Raw genomic sequence first — 21,593 nt, 5'->3', positions numbered from 1 at the left:
TCCCACATCCCATCCTCCATCGGGGTCCCTACTTCCTCCTCCCATTCTAGTCTCAATTGCACCACCTCCTTCCCCTCTTTGGACATCATCTCGTATATTCTAGATGTCTCATGTCCCCCCTCTGCTATGTCATATATTATGTTTATAGTAGCATCTGGTTCTTCCTCAAGCACCGGTTCGGCCCACGTTCTCTTAATCTTCCGCACCAGTCTATGGTACATGATATTCTGGCCAGTGTGTAACCCGGTTTCCATCCCTACCTCCCAGAAATCTGTTATGGTCCCCTCCTGCCAAATATCCCCCATTGTCGCTATGCCAGCCGGCTCCCAGTGGTTTCTGATTATCCTCCTTAACTGCTCTTCTCCACTCGCCAGTGCAACAAGTGGTACCTGAGGGGAGCACGGGTATGGGTTCCCCATCAGTTGACAAGCCCTTCGCCACATCTTCCATCCTAGCACCATCATCTTTGGGTGCCCATCAATCACTGCTTGGGGCAACCACATAATCTCCTTCAGATGAAATGGGGCACAGTCCCGTCTGAACAGTCTGATTTCAGAGGTCACATCATCTGAGAGCCATTTGGCCACATATTGCAACTGACTTGTAACATAATAAACTTCATAATTAGGCAGTTTTATGCCCCCTTTCTCGTAGAAATTCTGTAGCTTCCAGATGGCCACTCTGTTTCGTGTGCCATGCCACAGGAAATCCCTACACATGCTGGCTAGTCTTGTATCATATATGGGATATTCCCGAAGTAGTGCAGGAGCCTAGGCAAGACCACCATCTTTAACATTGCGCTACGTCCCATCATAGCTAAGGGCAGTTTCACCCAGAACCGCATGCAATTCTCAATTTTCTTAATGGCTACTTTTGTATTGCGCTTATGCTCTTCCTCCACTGCATGGTATATATCCATTCCCAGATAGCGAAATGTACCAGCTGTCCATGGTACTTGTAACACCGGTAATTGTTTCGGGGGGGAGATCCCTTTATAACCACCCAACGGGAACATGCTAGACTTTTGAGGGTTCACCGCTATACCAAACATTCCCACATATCTTTCATCATCCCGAAAACATATTGGAGGTTTTCCTCTGGGTATCGCAAATACAATAGTACATCATCTGCATATGATATCCGGTGCCGTTCTCCTCCTACAGGCATGCCTATTGTGCCATACTGTTGCCTTAAGTAAATCGCTAGGGGTTCCACGGCCAATATGTAAAGCATAGGGGACCATGGACAACCCTGTCTTGTTCCCCTACGGAGTTTCCACCTTTCCGATATCACTGACCCTGTTATAACCATGGCCAGCGTTTCACGGTATAACATTGTAGCCCACTGTAGATATCCTAGGCCCATCCCATAGCCAGCCAAGGACGCCAACAACCATGGCCATTTTACCGAGTTGAAGGCCTTTATTGCGTCCAACGACACGATTGCCAATTCATCTTCACTTTCGTTTCCATATTCAATTATTCTGTGGAACCTTCTAAGGTTATTGGATATGTTCCTATTCGGGACATAGCCTGTGTGGTCCGGGTGTATCAATTTGCTTATAACTTTCCTTAACCTGTTTGCCAAAACGGCAGTCAGAATTTTACTGTCTTGATTTAACATTGACAGGGGTCTGTAGGAACTGCAGCTATGCCCTGGGTTATTAGGTTTGGGAAGTGGTATTATAATGGCTTCTCTGAGCGACTCTGGCTGTCTGCCTAGCTCATACGCCTCGTTGAACATATCTAACAATGGGGGGAGCACCTCATCTTTGAATATTTTATAAAATTCACTTGGGAGTCCATCTGCCCCCGGGGTCTTACTAGTTGGCAACTTTCTCACCACCTCTTCTAGCTCCTCTAGAGTTATCTGTGCGTCCAGCTCCTCTCTCCGCAGCACTGATCTGCGGCAATTCTATGTCCTCCAGTGTTTCCACTATCATCGCGTGCTTTTCCTCCTCATCATCCCCATATAGCAGCCCATAATAGTTTGCAAACTCCTGATGAACTCCCTTTGGGTATCCACCATCCTTCCGTCTTCCCTAATTATTGATCTAATCGGGGGTCTAGGGGTTTCACTCTTATATAGCCATGCCAAGATCCTTCTTGGCTCATCTCCTCCTGCATGCTGCCTCTCTATATACTTTTTATAGTTAAGGTTACACAATCTTTCCCAGTGCCCTGCGCACTTTTGCTGCAGTCTTAGTATCCGATCAGTGTCTTGGTTGGTACCGTTTTCTCCCTTAAGTGCCCTTTCCAGTTCTCACTCAGTTTCCTGCAGGTCCGCCAGGATCCCTCCCTGCAATCCCTTGGATTTTGCAATAGCCACTATCCTCATCACAACTTTGAAGGCCTCCCATAATGTGCCTGCCGAATCCACACTGCCCGTGTTCGTCTCAAAGTAGCTAACGATCTCTTCCCTCATGTCCTCCCTAAAAAGGGGGTCTCTGAGTGCCTCTGCCCTGAGGCGCCACGTCGGGATTCTTGCTCTCGGGGGACAACATTGCCATCTAAGGATCAAAGGCGAGTGGTCCGAGAGGACTCTCGCTTTATATTCAACTTGCGTGATCTCTGTCAATATCTCTGGAGTGGCGAAGACATAGTCCAGCCTTGTGTGTAGTTGCTGGGGGGCAGAATGAGAGTATTGCCTCTCATGAGGATGGCGCGCCCGCCATACATCTTCCAACCCAAAATCATTCAGCAGCGTCTGTAACGCTTTGGCCGACAGTCTACTGCTGTTTTGATAGGGAATCCAGGGAAAAGTCCTGTGTTGGTCAAGCAGTGCTTCACAACCTGTTTGCATGAGGTGAGTCTGTTCCCGGGGTAAGTGTATTGTGAGCCTTACCACCTCACGTGTTTGTTTACATGTACTGCTGTATGATCTTATTCATGAACCTGTGAATCAATAGACTACATGCTGGAGAAGGAACTAGTTACCTACCTGTAATGTCTGATCTCCAACATGGGTCTTGCATGGATTCACATGCAAATCCTCCCTCCTTCCCCTCTGGTTCTTCTTGCTTCCTACTGCAACTTGACGTGTGCAACCAAATCCGAATATGGCCACCATGGTTGGAGCTTAGGACAAATGCCATTGGCTGGGGCAGTATCACCCAATTTGACAGCAATATGCTAGAGAAGAGACTAGCGCTTTTAGCTTTAAAGCTAAACTGCCATCATATTGCTGAGGACAGGGAATATGCATGAGCATGTGAATCCATTTAAGACCCATGCTGGACAACAGGCGTTACAGACGAGTAACTAGTTCCTTCTTGCCTGTCGTTTTGTTGACATCTTTCAATGTCCTGCATTGCTTGTAGTACCTTACCCAAAAACCCACCCAACTCCTGTGTATCTAGAACAACCCCAACTATTGATACCACAATGCAAATCTTGGAACCACTCCCCCACCCCCCCCCCCCCGACTCCTGTTCCCTGTCCCTGAAACCAACTTCCGTAACCTAAAGAAATGCGTGCAATTCTCCAGGTACTTAAAAAGGATGCTAGTTACCAGTTGTCCCTCAACCGCAATAACCAGTGGGAGGAAGCGAACTGGGATAGCACCCTTCTCCTAGAGGGTTGACTCTTGTAACTTCTAACCTCCCAAGTTATGAACTGTTAAATTTCAAGTGTTCCATGGTTTTGGCTGCCACGCCTTTCCCTGCATCGATCTGTACAATCTACTCCCCACCCCTCCCTCATTTCAGTGTTTTGAGGTCCTCAAAAAAGTGCTGCTTCCCTCCTATGTCAATTTGAAGTCTTGCTGGAGGTAGTAGTGCATAAGTTATCTGCTTGGCTCCGAATGTTTTCTTAACTTCCTTTTAAAAGTTGTCCTTGGTGCTAAAATCCATGTAGAAGGATATCCTGCTTTTGCACATAGCATCTCCCTGTGTGCATGCCACCGTCAGCAGTTATATTTTTTCCTGATACCTCAAGAGCCTCATAATAGCTTGCGGAATGCAAGTCTCCAAAACATGTCGATGTTGCCCTTCCCTGTTCCTTCCAGAAAACCAGTAGTGTAATGGTATTTTTCCTTGATCGATATTGGAGGTGTCTCTCTGTTAGAGCTTGCATTTTGGTCATCTTGTGCAGGGTATGTTAGTTCTTTCCCTTGATTGGCGCTGCCATCTTCAAGGTTTTAGACACTGTTCTCCACCTCAGTCGTTCTCTTAGCTTGTGCACATATCTCATCTGGGCCATTATAATTGGCAATGTTTCAATGTTGTGCTCGATTAGCTTGTTCCCTACCCTTATGGCTGCTCTTTGTTCCCCATTTGTGGGATCACCTATTGCCTCTGTTCTGTCGCCATTGTTGCCTTATCCACCCGGTACCTGCTTCAGTATATTTTTTGAGAAGCTCATGTCCAGTGGCCCTCGCACTGGTTTGGATGCTTCCTAGGCTGTTTTCTTAAATTGTCGTTGGCATCAGTCTGCAGGGTCGTCACAGTGGCTACAGTTGAGTTTCCTGGTCTTCCAGTTCCATTCTACACTTCTGTATGCCTTATCCTGGTGTAATCGCTGCTCTTAATGATGCTTGTTGCCACAGCCTTTTTTCCCTCTTCAACCCGCAGCACTCTGCCCTCTTCACTTTATGTACCTGCCTACATAGTATCTATTGTCTTTCTGTGCTGCCCGTCAGGCCTAGGGATCTACTGAGATATCGCTTCCCTGTTCTGCCTTTTGGTTAGCCGGCCATTTTGTCTTTTACATGGGCTCCTTGTGATCTGTGCAGTGAACCTCAACATGCTGCTACCTGTCTTACTGTCAATATCCTGTTAATGCTGTTCCCACTGGGACTTTTTCCATACAGCATGTCCCGTCTTTGCACCGCACCTCTCCTGCTTCACATGCTTACTGGCACTGGGCGGTCTTCAGCCTGCCAGGCACTGCGTCCAGCATCAGGGCTTCACTTTAACTGATATTGCAGATCAGTGTTTATATCCATGGCCGTGCACCCTCCAGGGTGCCGGCCTCCCAGTATTCTGCCAGGGGACTGGCAGCTTGCATGTGGCAGCATGGCAGAGATCCACAAGCAAATGACCTACATGGCTGCCGTCTTGGCTTCTTTCCCAGACCAAAATCTTGAGATAAACATGCAGACCACTTGCAGATTTGAAGACTGATCCTGAGCCCTACTTTCATTGATAATTCCTGAATGGAAGACTGGGTCTGCACCCATAGTGACATTTTACCAACACCACACATTCGGCCCTGTGCTATTGGTATAGGTGAATTTGGGAGATTGACAATTTTTTCAAAATAGGCAGTTGAGACACAATATAAGATACACAAAGCTATAGCAGACCCCCATGTGCATGTCTACTACAGACCCGGGCAAGACCAGGGGTTGGGGGGGGGGGGGGGCTGGGGGCTCTGGCTAGTGAATCCTATATAGGAGACTGAACCTGTACCTAGTTGCCATTGGGTCCTGGATTGGAGACTGAATTCGTACATAGTCTACATTTAATCATGAATGGGAGAATTAATCTGTTCCTTGTTACCATTGACTTCGTAATTTGATAATGAGCATGTACCTAGTCTTCATTGAATCTTGAATGTGAGACAACTTATACCTGGTCATCATTGATCCTTAATGAGACATTGAACTTGCACCTAGTCTATATGAAAGTCCAAATGGGAGATTGAACTTTCAGTTAGTCCATACTGAGACCCCCAAGGAAGGCCCTGAAGGTTTAGGGAGTAACCAGAGAGGCTGGAGGCTGATGCCTTGTGAGAAGAACCTAGTTTTGCTAACGCCTAATGAAGGCAAGAGGTGAAGGAATCCTCTATGAACAGCCAGTGACTCAGCGAGAAAGTTGTGAAGTTAGAGCGTACTTACTGACCCCTTTGTTGCATTGTGACAATGAGTACTGAGGTTGATGCCAAGCCTGTAAATCTGACAATTGCTTCTCATTGAAAACAAAAAAATGATTATTGGTCTGCTTATTTTCCTGGGACGCTAGTCTTCTGAGGATTTGTTACAGTAGTAAAGCTTACTTAAAGGCCAAGGTTGAGCATGGATAAGGTTGTAAAAGAAGCCATGAGTGGGGAGGTTAGAAGCCTTTGATCTAGTTGTTGAGTAGAAGAACCAGGTGAAGGTGTGACTTTTTCTCGGTGTCCTGACTGAAACAAGGTAGAAGAAATGGAAGTGCTTAAGACTGGTGATGAAACTCGTCGCGTGGATGAGCTGGTGATTGATTAGGTTGTTCTGAGTAGGATATGACAAAGAATTGTTAGATTTTAGTCAGAGTGAGATGGATAACCGATATGGAGAACCTCTAGGAAGTGGCATTAAGCAAGGGGGCTCTCACTTAAGAAAACATTGGACCATTATGTAGGGCTACAAAGAAGGTATCTTTGTGGAGTGAAGCTGCCTTCAGCGATTTCTACCCGACCCCTCAGTAAATATAAGCCCTCTTCTTCTTGTCAGAGGGTCCAGCTATTAGATATGTGACTATGCCCTTTTTGCAGTGCATGTAACCTGTTACGGATATGCATCAGGCATTTTTTCAGTTTTTCCCCATCCCTCTGCATACACACCTTCCATTGTTGTGCTGCACGATTCAGATTCCCACGCAATCTCCTCATATATGCAATGGTCAATGAATTTGAAAATGTAGATTACTAAACAATGTAAAGGGATTAGCTTGCATTTGCGAGAGAGGTTATTAGGCAGGATAGGCACTAAAAGATATCCTTGTGAATAGGGGTATTTTTTTTCTTTTTATAGCCGTTTATTTAATCTGTTGTAATTTTAGGATGCAATTTTTTTATTGCATCATAATTTGTGTATATTGTATGTTACCTAAAGACTTGAAGGCAAATAAAGTCATCGGGCTGTATGTGAGACACTGTAATTCTGTCAACTATCATTTCTTGAACATTGAGACAAAGCTTGCGCTATGTAGAGTGATTGGGTATAATGGCTTGTATTGCTGTTTGTAGTATATCAATTTCTTGGAATCCTTAAACAAAGGCACTAATCTGGTGGTGCATGTCAAAACATGCACTACTTAGGTCTCCTTATTTACCCGCATCCTTTTGATTGGGTAATTTCATTCCTATGGGTGCTTTTCTTGTTTGTGGTAGAATTTTGGGTGATGGGCTATTTTTAAGGAGATTGGAGGAACAGCAAATGAACAGAGCCCAAATCAACCCTCTTAAATGATTGACTTTTCAAACAATAAACTCAAACAAAAAATGCTGTATTATAATAAGGGGGGTATCTGGATAGGGGAAGGAAGCACAATATTTGCAAACAAGCAAAACCGTAAATATGAGGAAAACCTTTACTTGTATGCATGCTGCAATTTCTTTTCCTTTTTAAAAACTTAGTTCACAACACATCTTTGTTACATACAGATGTAAGAGCACCCAATCTGGTTCTGCATCGTAGCCCATATTGTACTGCCTAGCGGCAGCCAAGAAGAGAGGGCCACTTACACCATAATATCTAAACCAGTACTAAACAATGCAATGTATCCATTGTACAAATACTCTACCCACCACCTCCCCTACTCACTGGACATGTCGCCCCCTGCATTAACTTGCCTTGCATTTTAATCATCCTGTAATTAACCCCCTCAGCACAGTCTCTGAGAAATTTTGAAATTGATCCCAAATACTAGGAGGACAGATTCTGCTGCATCGAGGAAAAGTATTTTCCATTTCACAAGGCAAGTCCCCCAGCTGTGTATGATCCGTGCGATGGAAGGTATTAGGCCATTCCATTAAGATATATTGTTTGGCCATAATCCTGCACATAGGTAAGTTTGATTTGTTTTTGGAAAGCCTGCATATCCTGACAAAAAAGACAATACTACTTCCACAGCCTGTATTGAGACACCATAGACTCAATATTGGTCCAGAACTGGGCAATCGTAGGGCATGACCACAGCATGTGGATAAAGTCGGCGCCTTCTGGCTGACATTTTTGGCACATCCCATTTACTGTGTTCTCAAACTTCACTTGAACAGTTGGGGTCATGTATGCTTGGAGTATTTTATATTGTTTCAACTTAAATCTTGTATTTAGTGCTACCTTTTTGTGTATATTGGCACAGTAAGGTCCACAGTTGGTGGTCTACTTTCCCTATTTTAGTATGCTTGGGGACTAAGCCGGAAGGAGTAGAACCCTGTACTATCTGTTAGATGGTAAACACAATCCCCCCTGCGCTAGCAGAATTCACAATATGTAGCAGAATGTGGATTTAGGAGGTTCTTGCTGAAACTGTGGATTGCCCAGAAGGCGATGCACCTCCTATAATTTTTGAAAAACATCCATAAGTCTTGCCCCACTCTACTAACTGTTCCTTAGACACGTATGCAATGTCTGGACACATGCCATACATGTATTGTATCCCCAATTAGGATCACCTTCATACAATCGATCCGTTGATGCACCAAGTTCTCTTCTTCCCAAATACGCAATTCTGGCATATACGGACATTGTACATGTAGCCGCTTATACAACCTTCTCCATGAACCCATTGTACAGGACTCTGGATCCAACTTGCACTTAATAGTAGAGGCTGAAGATACAAGGCAGCCTGGAATGAAAAGGGATGAACCAAAATGTTTTCGATCCTAGCATGAGGGGCAGGAGGCAGGGGGGGGAGGGGAACTGTGGCGACCCTGGCATTCATTACAATGTGAAATGTACCTCTGCCGCTAAAAGTAAAGTTCCATGCCAAGATCTCACCTTGGGCATACATTTGGGTCATTTCCCACTTAATCTTGGGCTGTTTCACGTGTCAAGTGAGAGTAGTGAATGTAGTTGTTTAAAGAAGTTGGCCCCAGGCCGAACGGAAATATACTGAAAAAAGTAAAGTAGCTCAGGGACCACTACTATTTTGGCCATGGCAATCCGTCTGTACATGGAAATGGAGTGCCGTCCATCCCGCTACTTTACTTGCGCTAAGTGTTAGATATGCATAATGATTGCCCTTTAACAGGGATATATGATCCTTGCTGATAGTTCACAGGTTTAACGACAGCTGCAGGATCCATCTTAATTGTGCATGAAGTAGCTAAAGATGCTGTGTGTATAGGAGGAGGGATTCTTAGTCTAGAGCTTAGATTATATGGGAATTCAGTGCTTGCATCCCAAAATGAATGAGGGAGCAATAGACTGGTGGGGGAGGGTCAGGGATCCTTCAGGGTTGTGGGGCAGACAAGGCACGTGGCTTCATTCTAAACAATTGTCCCCTGTACCCTAAGGGTGTAAGAGGAGAGCTCAGTGGAGTAGGAGTAAAGAGGATGGATTTCACCTTTGGGCCACAGTATGTAAATATGAAATATTTGTGTATCTCTGCATTTTATATGTTCATTTATAGGGTAGCTCTGATTGTTCATCGATCTGCATCTGTTTTCTTGGGGTCCAGCTCCACCTCATGTCTAATTTACCACACGATTGATTTGTAAAGGCAGAGACCACTATTTTAACAGAAAGCCGGTCTCATGCACATTCAATTAATTTGGGGTCACTATTTGAAAGGGAGCACCAAGAATACCTTTTGAGAAAGAACTATAAGGAAGAGATTGATCAAGAAGCATTAGACATAACATGGAAGTAACTGAATAGCGGAAATTTAAGATCTACTTTTACAGCAATCCTAATAAGACAGCAACGTTTGTTTTTGCCTTTTCCTAGGTACTGATCATCGCCTGCTGAGATATGCCATCCTGCCCAGAGAGATTGTCTGTACTGAAAACCTAACTCCCTGGAAGAAACTCTTGCCCTGTGGGTCGAAGGTAAGGCCATGTGGCTATTTAAATGGAGAGTATAACCCACAATACCAGTCCAGTCTTCCCTTTCTTGCCTGCTTATGATATTCTGCTCTTTCCATACCAGTGTCTTCTGGTGTCTATTCCAGCCATTTGCAAGCCTTTTTTTTTTTTAGTTTCCTCTTTTTTTGCTTCCGCTGTCTGATTGTGACATGCATTCAGTAGTTTTAGAAAACATTCTAAGAGCCCTCCTTTATGCATACAAATATACTCATCTCTTGCATTGTACAGTACTTGCTCACTTGTCTCTATTGTGTACTTTGTATTGGTTGTATATGTTTTGTATAGTCCCCTATATCAATTTACTTCAAGTTCAGAGTTCTTTATTTCAATATTGACATTAAGGTACATATATAAATATCAAGATATTATGCACTTGTACTGTGCAGAATGTGAATAGAGCTGAACTTGGTTCCCAGTCGTGTATAGAAACCACATGCCTAAATGCTAGGCTCAGCCACTTATGAATCCTGTGACTGGAGTTTCTGCCTCTGTCTGTTGCGCACAGGCACCTGGAAGGAAGACTTTCTTGGTAATAGGGGCGCCTTGGGAGCTCCTGACTTAGATGGTTCTTCAATGTCAATAAACACGAGCACCACTAATTAGTGTTTTGTGGTCGATCAAAATTTGGTGTACACAGATGCTGACCGCTTTGCCATCAAAATAGTTCTTGGAGAGATCGTTGGCTATCGCGGACCAAGATAGCCATATGATTTCTCCTTCTAAAGCCACCATTCCTGAAACGATGAGAGAATGGCCTGTCTCCCTGAGATGGTTGAATCTGATTAGCAATTAGTCTTTTGAAACTTGGAGCAAGTCTGTGAAGTAAAAGTGCTGTCAATATTCCTGCAGTTGAGGTGAGGCCCTCCAGCTTTGTGCAACACCCTCAAAGTCAGGGCAATGTGTGTAGAAAAGTGGAAGTTCGGCATATCGATGAACCATCAGCACTGGCTGGTAACCTGAAACAAAGTCCACAGTAGGCGTTGTGTGGAGTGCTGATAGCGGCTCTCAAAACCAAGAGACCCTAAAGATGAGTGAGAGCCGGCCTCTCGGTAGACCCGAGTTCACAGGTGGAGAGGAGTCTCAGGTGACCGGAGTCATGCCCCGGTGGCACACAGTGCTCAAACTTACAAGCTTTTGTGGCCCGGAGAGAAGTCTGAATATACCCCACATTAAAAGCAAAGCATGTAGGCACCAAGAGCCCTGGGGAACATGACTCCAGTGGACCAGAACGGCGTACACAGGGTCCGAGAAGGCGCAGAGCCCAGAAATCGGGACAGAGACAACTAAAGGGAGAGCACTGCAAGCTAATTCTCTTCAATAGCCCCCTGACTGGGAAGACCGGCCATTACATGTGACGTGCTGGAAGGCCTTTAGTGGGCTCTTGGGGCCGAGAGAAGCGCTTTTAAAAAATAAATTTATTTATTTTGATTTTCACAAGCAAAGCGAGTAAGAACCTTTCACAAACCAGACAATTCGAATTTCAGATGTAACAAAAAATGATATACAGAAAATAAAAACCAATGAAATACATAATCAAATTCATCCAAATCATCAAATTGAAATACCTCAGAATATTAAAAATCAGGTTTAGTGTCCTTCAATGTTCAAAACATCTTCACCAGATTTAAACGAATATAGTTTTTTCAGTATTGTAGAAAGCAGACCACACAATGCCAGAAGCAGGCTCTCTAGGTCACCACCCATCAAACTACACCAAAAAGCTTGGTTGCCTATTGCAGAACTTAAGTATTTATCTCTGACTTCCTTTCAGGGCCGTGCAACCCATCAGATGTTGAGTGGTTTCTCTCATATCACTCTTTACAGAGAGTCTACAATTTTGACCGCCTTTTACCTCCGTCCACCTGCTCACTCTCTCCAAAGTTGGCAATTGGTTTAGTCGAAAGTGCAGATACAAAGACCTCATTTTTGGACGTGGAAAGATCAGTAGATAATTTGAGAGCTGCTCTTTTATTATTTAGCCTTGCATATTCCTTACAAAGGGTATAAGTAGCGATTTCATCCTTATATATCCCTGCCATTCTTCTTGGTCGTATTGACTAGGGTGGCAGCATCTGATACCCACTCTCATTACCCTAGCAAGAGCAATGTGCATGATCAGATACTGTACTGGATTTGCCCAGTGTTGGGGCAGAATTTCATTTTTAGGGCTGTGACTACCTGTCGTTCTGTGTCCCCTAAACATTTTGCTGAATGTTTTATTTTCTTTCAACTTTTTGTTTTTAGTCAAAGGGATATATGCTTAAGTGTCACTGCAACCCTTTTTTCTGGTGTGCTGCCCTTACTAGCCCAAATGACTACAAGGCTACTCCATTTTGGTCCCAAGTGGTTGTGAAGTAGGCTTGTGGCAGCTGTGATTTTACTACTTTGAATAACAAAGAAAAGCAAGCCGAGGGCTCTGCCCTCATAGTCAATATGGAATGAAAGATGCCAAGGGTATACTTCAGGAAACGATCTACGGTTAGGCTTACCACAAGCTGCCACCCCACCTCTAGGAGAGGGCTCAAGCCAAGAAAACTGAAGGGTATCAAGACAAACCTCGCAATAGATGTGCTGGGTAGGATACCACCTCGCCCTCTGAAATGACAAACTAGGTAATACATATACAAAGGACTTCCGACATAAAACAGTTAACTCACTCATTCGAAGCATTCATCCTTTCAATGCCCATAACCTTGACACGCACGCACACACTGACACGCACACACCCCTTACCAAATCCCTTAAATCAAAGGAACAACCCCCTTTTACCACAATTCGACCTCTTAATTTACCCCCCAAAAGTGCACTCGCGTGAACCCGAAGCACTCTGATGTGGTGCTCTGTCAGTCGTCCTGCACAGCTATACCATGATACCACGCATCCGCGGGAGGGAACAGACGGACTGTTAACCAATATGGTGCCCGCAAACATCTTTTTCACTGTACACAGAAGTCTAGGCCCTGTAGAGGTGCCGCAGCAGAGTTGCACTGACAGGAGACCATCAACATCTTGGAAAGCCTGGCGCCCCTGTGTGGTTGCCAAATTTGTAGAGGCGGGCCCACCACTTAAGGAATGAGTGCACATTTGTACATGCAGGAGGTTTATTGTACAATCGTCCGAGGAGGAGCTAGATGATGGCACAGAATCAGGCTAACCCAACTCTCATTGAACCGCATTAGTTGACACATTATATACATTTTTGCTACAGTTAAAACACTCTCATATATTTTGTTACAATTCACCCCCACACATGATTGGAAAAATCACCTACAAAGAAATCCCATCTTTCTCCAATTCTTCAGTTCTCATTGGTCATTGAATATCTTAACTACCATCTTCAGATCATATTCATAGCACTCCCTTTCCTGGGATTCAACTGTGGTAGGTTGTGACCTCATTCCACAGTTAAACATTTTATTGTATAAGAATTAATTTCCAAGTACCAACTGGCCTGAGCCCTTTAACCTTAATTGTAGATGCACATGGTCCACATTGATATCTCAACACGAGGAAAGCAGAAAAACTACTTCTCTTTGAACTGGTGATAGCCATATCATCCACCTCAACATTTATTGGTGTCCTGGAACATCCTGATATAAAGGACTACCTTTTCAACACACACGGCACATCTGAGAATACAATTGAAACTCCTATTTATCGATCACTTTACACTTCGACTTTACTTCACCACATGGGGCCTGACTGCAGAGGATAAACAAGGAGACTGGAAACCCAACAAACTTTCATAGCTCCTGCCTCTCAGTATTGATGGCGGTGAACTGTGCAGTCTGGTTCTTTTGTTGCAGTAGATCACCCCATTCATAAGGTACGAAAATGTGTTTTGCACAAGCCATAGTCTTGTCTCTCAGCATCTTCAAGGGAGACCTGCTGCTTTAACAGGAACCACACTAGTAGGACCATTAACCAGAGAGACTCTTTGAATGCATCAGACAGATAGGTGGGACTTGGCGTTGCAAGGGAGTAAGCCCAGAGATCTTTCTGTTGAGGAGGTTTCCGCCATATTGGTTCTGGGACATCCCTGGTCTACATTTTCACCCATTTACCTTCCTTTTGCAAAGTACTCTGGTTATGACCTTGCGCATACCGAAGATTAGCAGGGACCCCAGGATTGGTTCACTAAGGTAGGCTTTTCCTACACCAAACACTGTGGCCCACTTGGCTTTAAGATGGCAAGAGCCATATAAGACTTTACAAGAAGTAAGAACTCCGTCTTGGTCCATGGCTGAAGGTACAGTCTGCCTTACACCTTACACTACTGAAGGAAGGCCAGGATATTGAAAGAGGGAAGCATGATCCCACCCCTAAACTTCTCCCAGGCAACAGAGCAAGGAAAGAACTTTGAGGGCCCTCCAGCTGCTCCAGAACTGGTGCCCAGTCAGCACACAGCGTGCCTTGCTAGGTTATGCAGCAAGCTACATGGATTGGATGTGCCAGAAGCCTCTGAACCCAAAAGAAAGTCTAGGCAGCTGCCTGCAACACACTCCACAGCTGTGGGCCGTCCGCCTTAAAGAACAACATGAGCCCTTTGAAGAATTTGGGTGAAGTGTGAAAATAAGCATCTATTGCAGTCTGCCTAAAGGGACCTTTTTGAGCCAGTCGAGTTCCTTGATCTGCAACCGACAGCAACACTGCAACCGACAGCAACACTGACCGTTGCCAAGCTGCAGTTGCTTAAAGACATCTGAGACGTCCCGACAGGTGCTTGAGAACCTCTGATCAGCAGTGAGACGATTTCTGACTTTGAGTCCCTCTGTAGGCCAGCCTGCAGCCGCTTGCTAAGCTTTCCTCAGCCTAGTTAATTTCCATCCTTTGTTTTATTGCTTATTGCTGCAAATAACTTCCTTTGTGTTCCCAGTTGTCTAAATCTGCCCTCTTCCTTTCCCGTTTTCTTATTGACTAGTCATTTTATTGGTGCTTGCAGTATTGTAACCATCTCCGGTTTCCTTTCCTTTCTTTGAAGGCTTTTGCACATAACACTGTTGCACTGTCTTGGCAATTTCAGGGCTGCTTCCAAATAGGATCTTCACACATCCATAGACCATTTAGGATTGTTGATGTATGTTAAGTTTATATAGCGCTTTAATCCAAAGCGCTTTACAGTATACAAGGTACAATAATGAAAGAAGCATATTTACAAACCTGAAACAAACCAGTGATACAGTATGTAGAACAATTAATGTAGAAGGTCTCAATGTCTGATTTGAGGTCAGCAGGGGGAAGGGGGGGGGCCAGGAGGTTTGGTGGGAGAGAGGTAGGGGAGGAGAGTCAGGGTGGGGGGCGAATGGAGAAGAGCTTTCAGAGAAGAGCAGAAGGATGAGTAGGTAGGGGTGGAGTGGATAGAAAGAGGTAGGGAGTTCCAATGAAGGGGGGCCAAGAGTTGAAAGGAACGGAAGCGTGAGGAGGCACATTGGGCAGGGGGTACAGTGAGAAGGTGGTATTTATTAGTATGTATGATTATTTGATCTTGATCAGTTCGCTGATGATTATGCCTGTACCAAATCTGCAGGAACATCGTTAGTTTTCAGAGAATACATGCTTCAAAGCCATTTCATATACAGTCCTATTCCCACTTCCAATGTCTGTTGCAGCCAATGGGTGGATCTTCCTTAACTTCCTCTGGCCTTCCCGTCCCAAAGCGTGGATAAGTAGATTTTCTTTTCTCTGTAGACCATCTGTCATGATCTACTGCTGTGAAATAATTCCTTCAATAGTCCTTCCATTCCATCCATGGAAATGGCCGTTTCCCCTGGACTGGGAAGGAAGCATTCTGGAGGATGGGCCGTGAGGGACTGCATGATCTTTTATGTACAGTTTGTGTGGAGTCTTCAATTAATCATCCTATATGTATAACAATCAATATCTCAAAGTTCTGGTGTCATAGTTCTGGTCTGGAGTTTTACTTCTCCGTATTGATGCAGTTAAATGCTAAAAAAAAGCTTTGTTAATTGACCGTTCGGTTCTGCTTTATAATTCATTGGGCAACCTTGGCTATCAGCGTTACAATGTTGCTGCACTTGTGGTTGCCAAGAAACCTGAAGCTCGATGCTGTCACACTAGTGTCACCATACTGCGTTGTTTGAACTAAGTACTGCAAGAGAGAAGCATCTGCACACCCAGATCTGTGTTCTTAACAGTCATTGTTCTATTTATGAAAGGGGGGGGTCAATTTACCGCTAATGCGGAATGATGTGATATGGTGCATCCTATACAGGCGTCCTTTGCTCCACTGATATCTGTATATGGTGCACATGCATGACACGAGCCCGGCAGTACATTCCTCCTATCCCCAGCTCTCCTGCAACAGTAGTTTCTCGCAGTCTACGGTCCAGTCAGCCTTGTACAGTTATACAGGCATGGAATCCATCAACAGGCTGGGCCAATACCGTATGAATCGGGCAATATAGGTTGGGGAATGTTCAGAAAATGGATAAGGATGCAACATACAGTTTTACAGTACATTGGACTCATTAGGGTTTTGGCAGGAATTAAGCTGGCATTACCACCAAACATGTTTGTTTATGCCACTCGAGCTAGCAAATTACTGCTATTACGAGTATGTTAAAAAATGGGATTAACTCCTCCTTTGAGTCTATAGGACTCAATGGGTATGTCGCTGGAATTACTTAAATGATAATTCCTACATAGCTGCTGTCATGGCTCAAAGAGCATTGCAACTCCCAGGGAAGTTTCAAGGGTGTTAATGGATGTCTTTTGCAAGGCTCTAGGGCCATCCCTCACTCTGGTCTGAAAGCATCCGTTTCCACCCTAGCCCGGGCTTCCTTAGTGCCGGCGTTAGTATAAAGAGCCTATTATCCCTTACTAACTTATTTCTAAGAAGCTGCTAGCGCTATCCTAAATCCGTCTTGTTCTAAACTCCCTTCGGGACCTTCCAAATTATCACTACACTATCGATATTAGCAACTTGCTTCCTCTCCACCATCCAAATACTCCTGCATTTATGCCAGCATGCATATTTCAATGCTGGCGCAAAGGCTTTGGATCTATATGGAGTCTGCTGGCTTTTTGCACCATAGGGATAAATTGTAAATGCTGCCTGCCTTGTGGTCATGGCTGGCAGCGTGTACTCAATTTACATAGTGGAGTGCAAAAGTGAGTACAAAATGCGTCATACATATTTGTATGCCAACTTTTGACCTCCTCATTGGCACTCCCCGTGCAAATGACACATTTGGAGGCGGTGACCTGTTCATGTTAAGTGTAAACGTAATTGGTCCCCACACCACTGCCAAATTACGCGGAACTCGAAAATGAGCCCCATCTCTGGTCATTTCTCCCCTCCCCTTTACTTTCCATTACTCTACTCCCCTCCTCAGTCTTGCTTTAACTCCCTCCTGCATACCTCGCACACTCACTCTGCTACTTTTTTGCTAACCTGCTCTTCGTCACCATACATGCACTCGCACACATGTACTGCTTTTTCTCGCACCAATACCTCACCTTCTGCAAACAGTCTCCTCCATTGTCTGCTCCACAATCTTTCCTCCATGTAGTCACTTGGTCCACCACCTGATATCCCCCGAACAAACCACACTCCGCCCTTCTGTATTTTCCCTTTTTAATATGGTTCCTTCTGTAGTTTAGCATTCCCACCTCTTTCCCATTGGTGGAGCACTCACTTGCTCCCATGGGCCAATCTCTAGCTTGCTTTTCCCCAAGGACTGGCTCATACAGGTGCAAGGTTACTAAATGCTAGTTAAGCCCCACCCCTGCTCCCCTTACACGAGCTGCTGGTGTTCAGTGATGGATGCTTGTCATACAAATCTTATTTCAATGTAATTGGGCTGCTGTGGTGAATCCTTTACAGCTCACAGGCAGTAAGTTGTTTGCAGATTCTGGGTTCCTCACTGCACTTCTCTCCCCTGTGTGGGATGATTCATTAATTGTTGCATAGGTTTCTAGTGATTGTAGTTCTGAAAACGAAAAGGGAACCGTAGCCAGGATGGCGTAAGGAAAGCGTTGGGCGATTGACATTGCTACTCCCCACTTGTAACAAGGCACATAAAGGGGGGCAGAGTGGAGCCATCATACCACCCTCACCTCGACTCTGGAGCAGGTATAACTCTGATGATTACTGAGGTAGTCCGTCTGCCCCAGGTTTAACCTTGGAGTATATGGTTATTTTGCTATTTATTTAGCGCGGACTGAGAATTTGAGAAGCAATAGAGCACTTTACAGAATTCTAAAACAGTAGAGACGCTTAACGGAGTGCTATTCACACATAACAAAACGGATATACAGCGGGGTAGGAGGGAGGAGGATAGCGGTGGGTGCAGCTGTAGAGGGTGGTGGAGAGGAGAGTGGTGGCTGGTGTCTTGCGCGCAACGCTAGGTGTTGAGGAGGATAGACTCCTTGAAGAGGTGGGTCTTGAGTTCCTTTCTGAATTGTAGTAGCATGGGAGCGAGTCTAATGCTGACTGGGAGGCGGTTCCAGGGTCATGGGACGTATACGAAGGCTTGTTTTCGGGTCCTTTTGGCAGCAGCAAATTTCGAGTCTGAACCTGTTCCGACTTCTGGTGGTGCGCTGTCCGCCTGAGATGCTGAGTTTCTCCGAGGTAGCTGGTTGACTTGAGGGGCGACTGACTTATAAATGATGCATCTAGGCTTGGAGCCGATTCGTGCATGCAGTGGGAGCCAGTGAAAGTCGATGAGGGCCAGGGTGTTGTGGTTGTATCTGTGTAGACCCTCATGAGGCGTGCAGCTTCTCGGTATAGGAATGTTAACATTATTGGATGTCAATCCTTGATTGCATACAACTAATAAAGAGAAGGGACTTTCAGAGTAACTCTAAACTGACAGTGTTTATAATTTTGATATGTTTGCAGTGTTACAAGCCACCTTTCGGATGGTGGAGTGGATAGAAGACTACCTAAAGTGTTGCAAGCCAATCATTTATGGCAGAGATGGTTTTCTGTGATTAACTGCATCCTTGTATTGTATACTGTGTTGATGAAGACTTTATGGAACGTATTGCTTGTTAAATTACTGCAGTTCACTCTAGTTAAGCCTTCCAAAGTAGGTAGAGCTGTGCTATTGTGTAGCTGTCCTTTCTACTGATATTTGGTGCGATGAAGGTCCTTTCCAGACCCGGTTATGTTGAACTATGCAGTACTTAACCTAACGTACTTTAGTTTCTCTGTACGTGACTTGATAATAAAGAGATCATTTTGTTCATACTGCGTAGATGTGCGCTTGTGAGAGACTGAACATTGATATTTAAATTGGAGGTATACTTGTCTTATAATTTACTTGTAAGTCATTTCAAACTTATTATATGGCCCTGTACAACATAGAAAGACATGTTGTGCTATACATTCAGATAATTCATGTATGTTATTTTTGTTTCACAGGCTGGACTTGCAGGCTTGTTGAAGGCAGAACGTCTCTTCCATAGCAGCTATCATTCACAAGCTGTCCACATCCGACCTATCTGCAGGGTAAGTGTCCAGGTAGCTGGGTGTTCCTCCAGAGTGCCATCTAGTGCAGGCATCTTTGCTGTTTGGTATTCAAAGGAATGGACAATACATATTCTCTTCTAAACCATGTCCATTCAAAAATGTTTGTCTCCCTGGCTCTTGTTTGTATTTGTTAATAATGGGTACTTCCCAATTTTTGGTTTACGGGGGACCAGTTGCTATTGGGGAAGGAACCTATAATATATTTCTATACAAGACCACTGATTTCCTCTCCCTTAACTCCACACCTATTAGCGGTGACACTCTTTTGATGCTATATTACATTTAGCATTATGTAGTCCAGAAACAATCATTACAAATATATGAATGTATTCATGATATTTACACATGAGGCAGTAAAAGAGACAATGTTTATACACAGCAAGTACTTGATGACAAAATTAATTCATATTAACATTAATAAATCGCATATAAAACTCTCATATGGGTAGTGAACACTGTGGTTCGCTGGTTTATAACACATTAAATATAATTATTTTATTCTTGTTTTTACATATTTGATTTGAAAGTCTTTTTTTATATTTTTTTGTTTGCTTCTTAGGTTATACAATAAGAACATTCTGTTTGAAAGAGGCCACAGGGCATGGGAGAGAGCAGGAGTGGGAAATGCATTGAAATACATAAACAATATATTTAAGAGCAGTGGGGTGAAAAGGAAAAGAGGGCGATCCTACTATGCTTTGTGAGTATTCAGAACGTGCAAGAGGGCAGGGGGGTAAGTGCTGGGAAGCTCATGGTTGAGCCACAGATTAAGTGCTAGGAATGTTGATTGCTACACGGCCTGGAGTTGCGAGGTGTGTAAGTGCGAGCTTCCAGGGAAGAGTGTTTGAGTGCAAATGCAGAGGATAGCAGGAGCTGGGCCGATTAGGTGCTGGCAGTCAGTGCCCTGGGGATGCATAAGGCCCGAGGACATCCATCGCAGCAACTGTGGGATTAGAAGGGAAGGAGGAGGTAGAGAGGAGCGTCGTAAGGAGCTTCTGGAATTTTAGAAGATCCTGCTCATGGCATAGGAGGGGGAGGCTGTTCGAGAGACAGCAGCAGCAGGCAGTTGAGGAAAGCGAACAACCACCTGCCCTCTGTTAGGCAAAACGATTTACACACACAGTTGAGTCAGAGGAGCGTAGTGGTCTAGATGGAGAGTATTTAGTAAGATCAAGTTGAAGATAGTGTGGTCCCTGGGCCCAGACCGTAGGAAAACGAAAAGGTGATGGCTGGAAGGTTTTGAATAAATCATAACCACGGGCAAAGCTCTGGGCAACCCTCCAGACCATCATTTTTCAGTCTGCCAAGCCATTACAGAAGGGGAAAAACCATATGCAAATCAGGCATGGTCCTACCCCAAAAGGGGCAGTCCAGCCCGAACTGCTAGGTCACATCCCTTCTGCACGAGACCACAAGCATCCCCAGACATGTTTTAGCCTTGTTGGGCGTCATCAGTGAGGAGTAGCTTGGGTCTCTAGGCCCGGCAGACTCGGGACCCACGTCTGGGCATACCCGTCCCACTCGGGGTGACTTTAGCAAAACGAAAAGGTGATGGCTGGAAGGTTTTGAATAAATCATAACCACGGGCAAAGCTCTGGGCAACCCTCCAGACCATCGTTTTTCAGTCTGCCAAGCCATTACAGAAGGGGAAAAACCATATGCAAATCAGGCATGGTCCTACCCCAAAAGGGGCAGTCCAGCCCGAACTGCTAGGTCACATCCCTTCTGCACGAGACCACAAGCATCCCCAGACATGTTTCAGCCTTGTTGGGCGTCATCAGTGAGGAGTAGCTTGGGTCTCTAGGCCCGGCAGACTCGGGACCCACGTCTGGGCATACCCGTCCCACTCGGGGTGACTTTAGCAAAACGAAAAGGTGATGGCTGGAAGGTTTTGAATAAATCATAACCACGGGCAAAGCTCTGGGCAACCCTCCAGACCATCGTTTTTCAGTCTGCCAAGCCATTACAGAAGGGGAAAAACCATATGCAAATCAGGCATGGTCCTACCCCAAAAGGGGCAGTCCAGCCCGAACTGCTAGGTCACATCCCTTCTGCACGAGACCACAAGCATCCCCAGACATGTTTCAGCCTTGTTGGGCGTCATCAGTGAGGAGTACCTTGGGTCTCTAGGCCCGGCAGACTCGGGACCCACGTCTGGGCATACCCGTCCCACTCGGGGTGACTTTAGCAAAACGAAAAGGTGATGGCTGGAAGGTTTTGAATAAATCATAACCACGGGCTTTGGGGTGGGGCCAAGCCTGATTTGCATATGGTCTTTCCCTTCTGTAATGGCTTGGCAGGCGAAGAAC

The 21,593-nt window shown here is 44.9% G+C and overlaps 1 protein-coding gene across 1 annotated transcript in view; it reads left to right on the top strand.

Moving 5' to 3' along the window:
• PIGT (phosphatidylinositol glycan anchor biosynthesis class T) overlaps window positions 1-21,593 on the top strand; it is a 324,961-nt gene that overhangs the window by 147,331 nt on the left and 156,037 nt on the right. Inside the window, exons 4-5 of the mRNA XM_069652141.1 lie at window positions 9,652-9,752; window positions 19,177-19,263. Of these exons, the coding sequence (XP_069508242.1) occupies window positions 9,652-9,752; window positions 19,177-19,263 (188 nt within the window). The remainder of the gene's footprint in view (window positions 1-9,651; window positions 9,753-19,176; window positions 19,264-21,593) is intronic.

This window comes from Ambystoma mexicanum, chromosome 3p (genome assembly GCF_040938575.1).
Source record: "Ambystoma mexicanum isolate Mex_15411 chromosome 3p, UKY_AmexF1_1, whole genome shotgun sequence".
Taxonomy (NCBI): Eukaryota; Metazoa; Chordata; class Amphibia; order Caudata; family Ambystomatidae; genus Ambystoma; species Ambystoma mexicanum.
The sequence above is the reverse complement of the archived record's forward strand: the minus strand, read 5'-3'. Positions and strand labels throughout refer to the sequence as shown.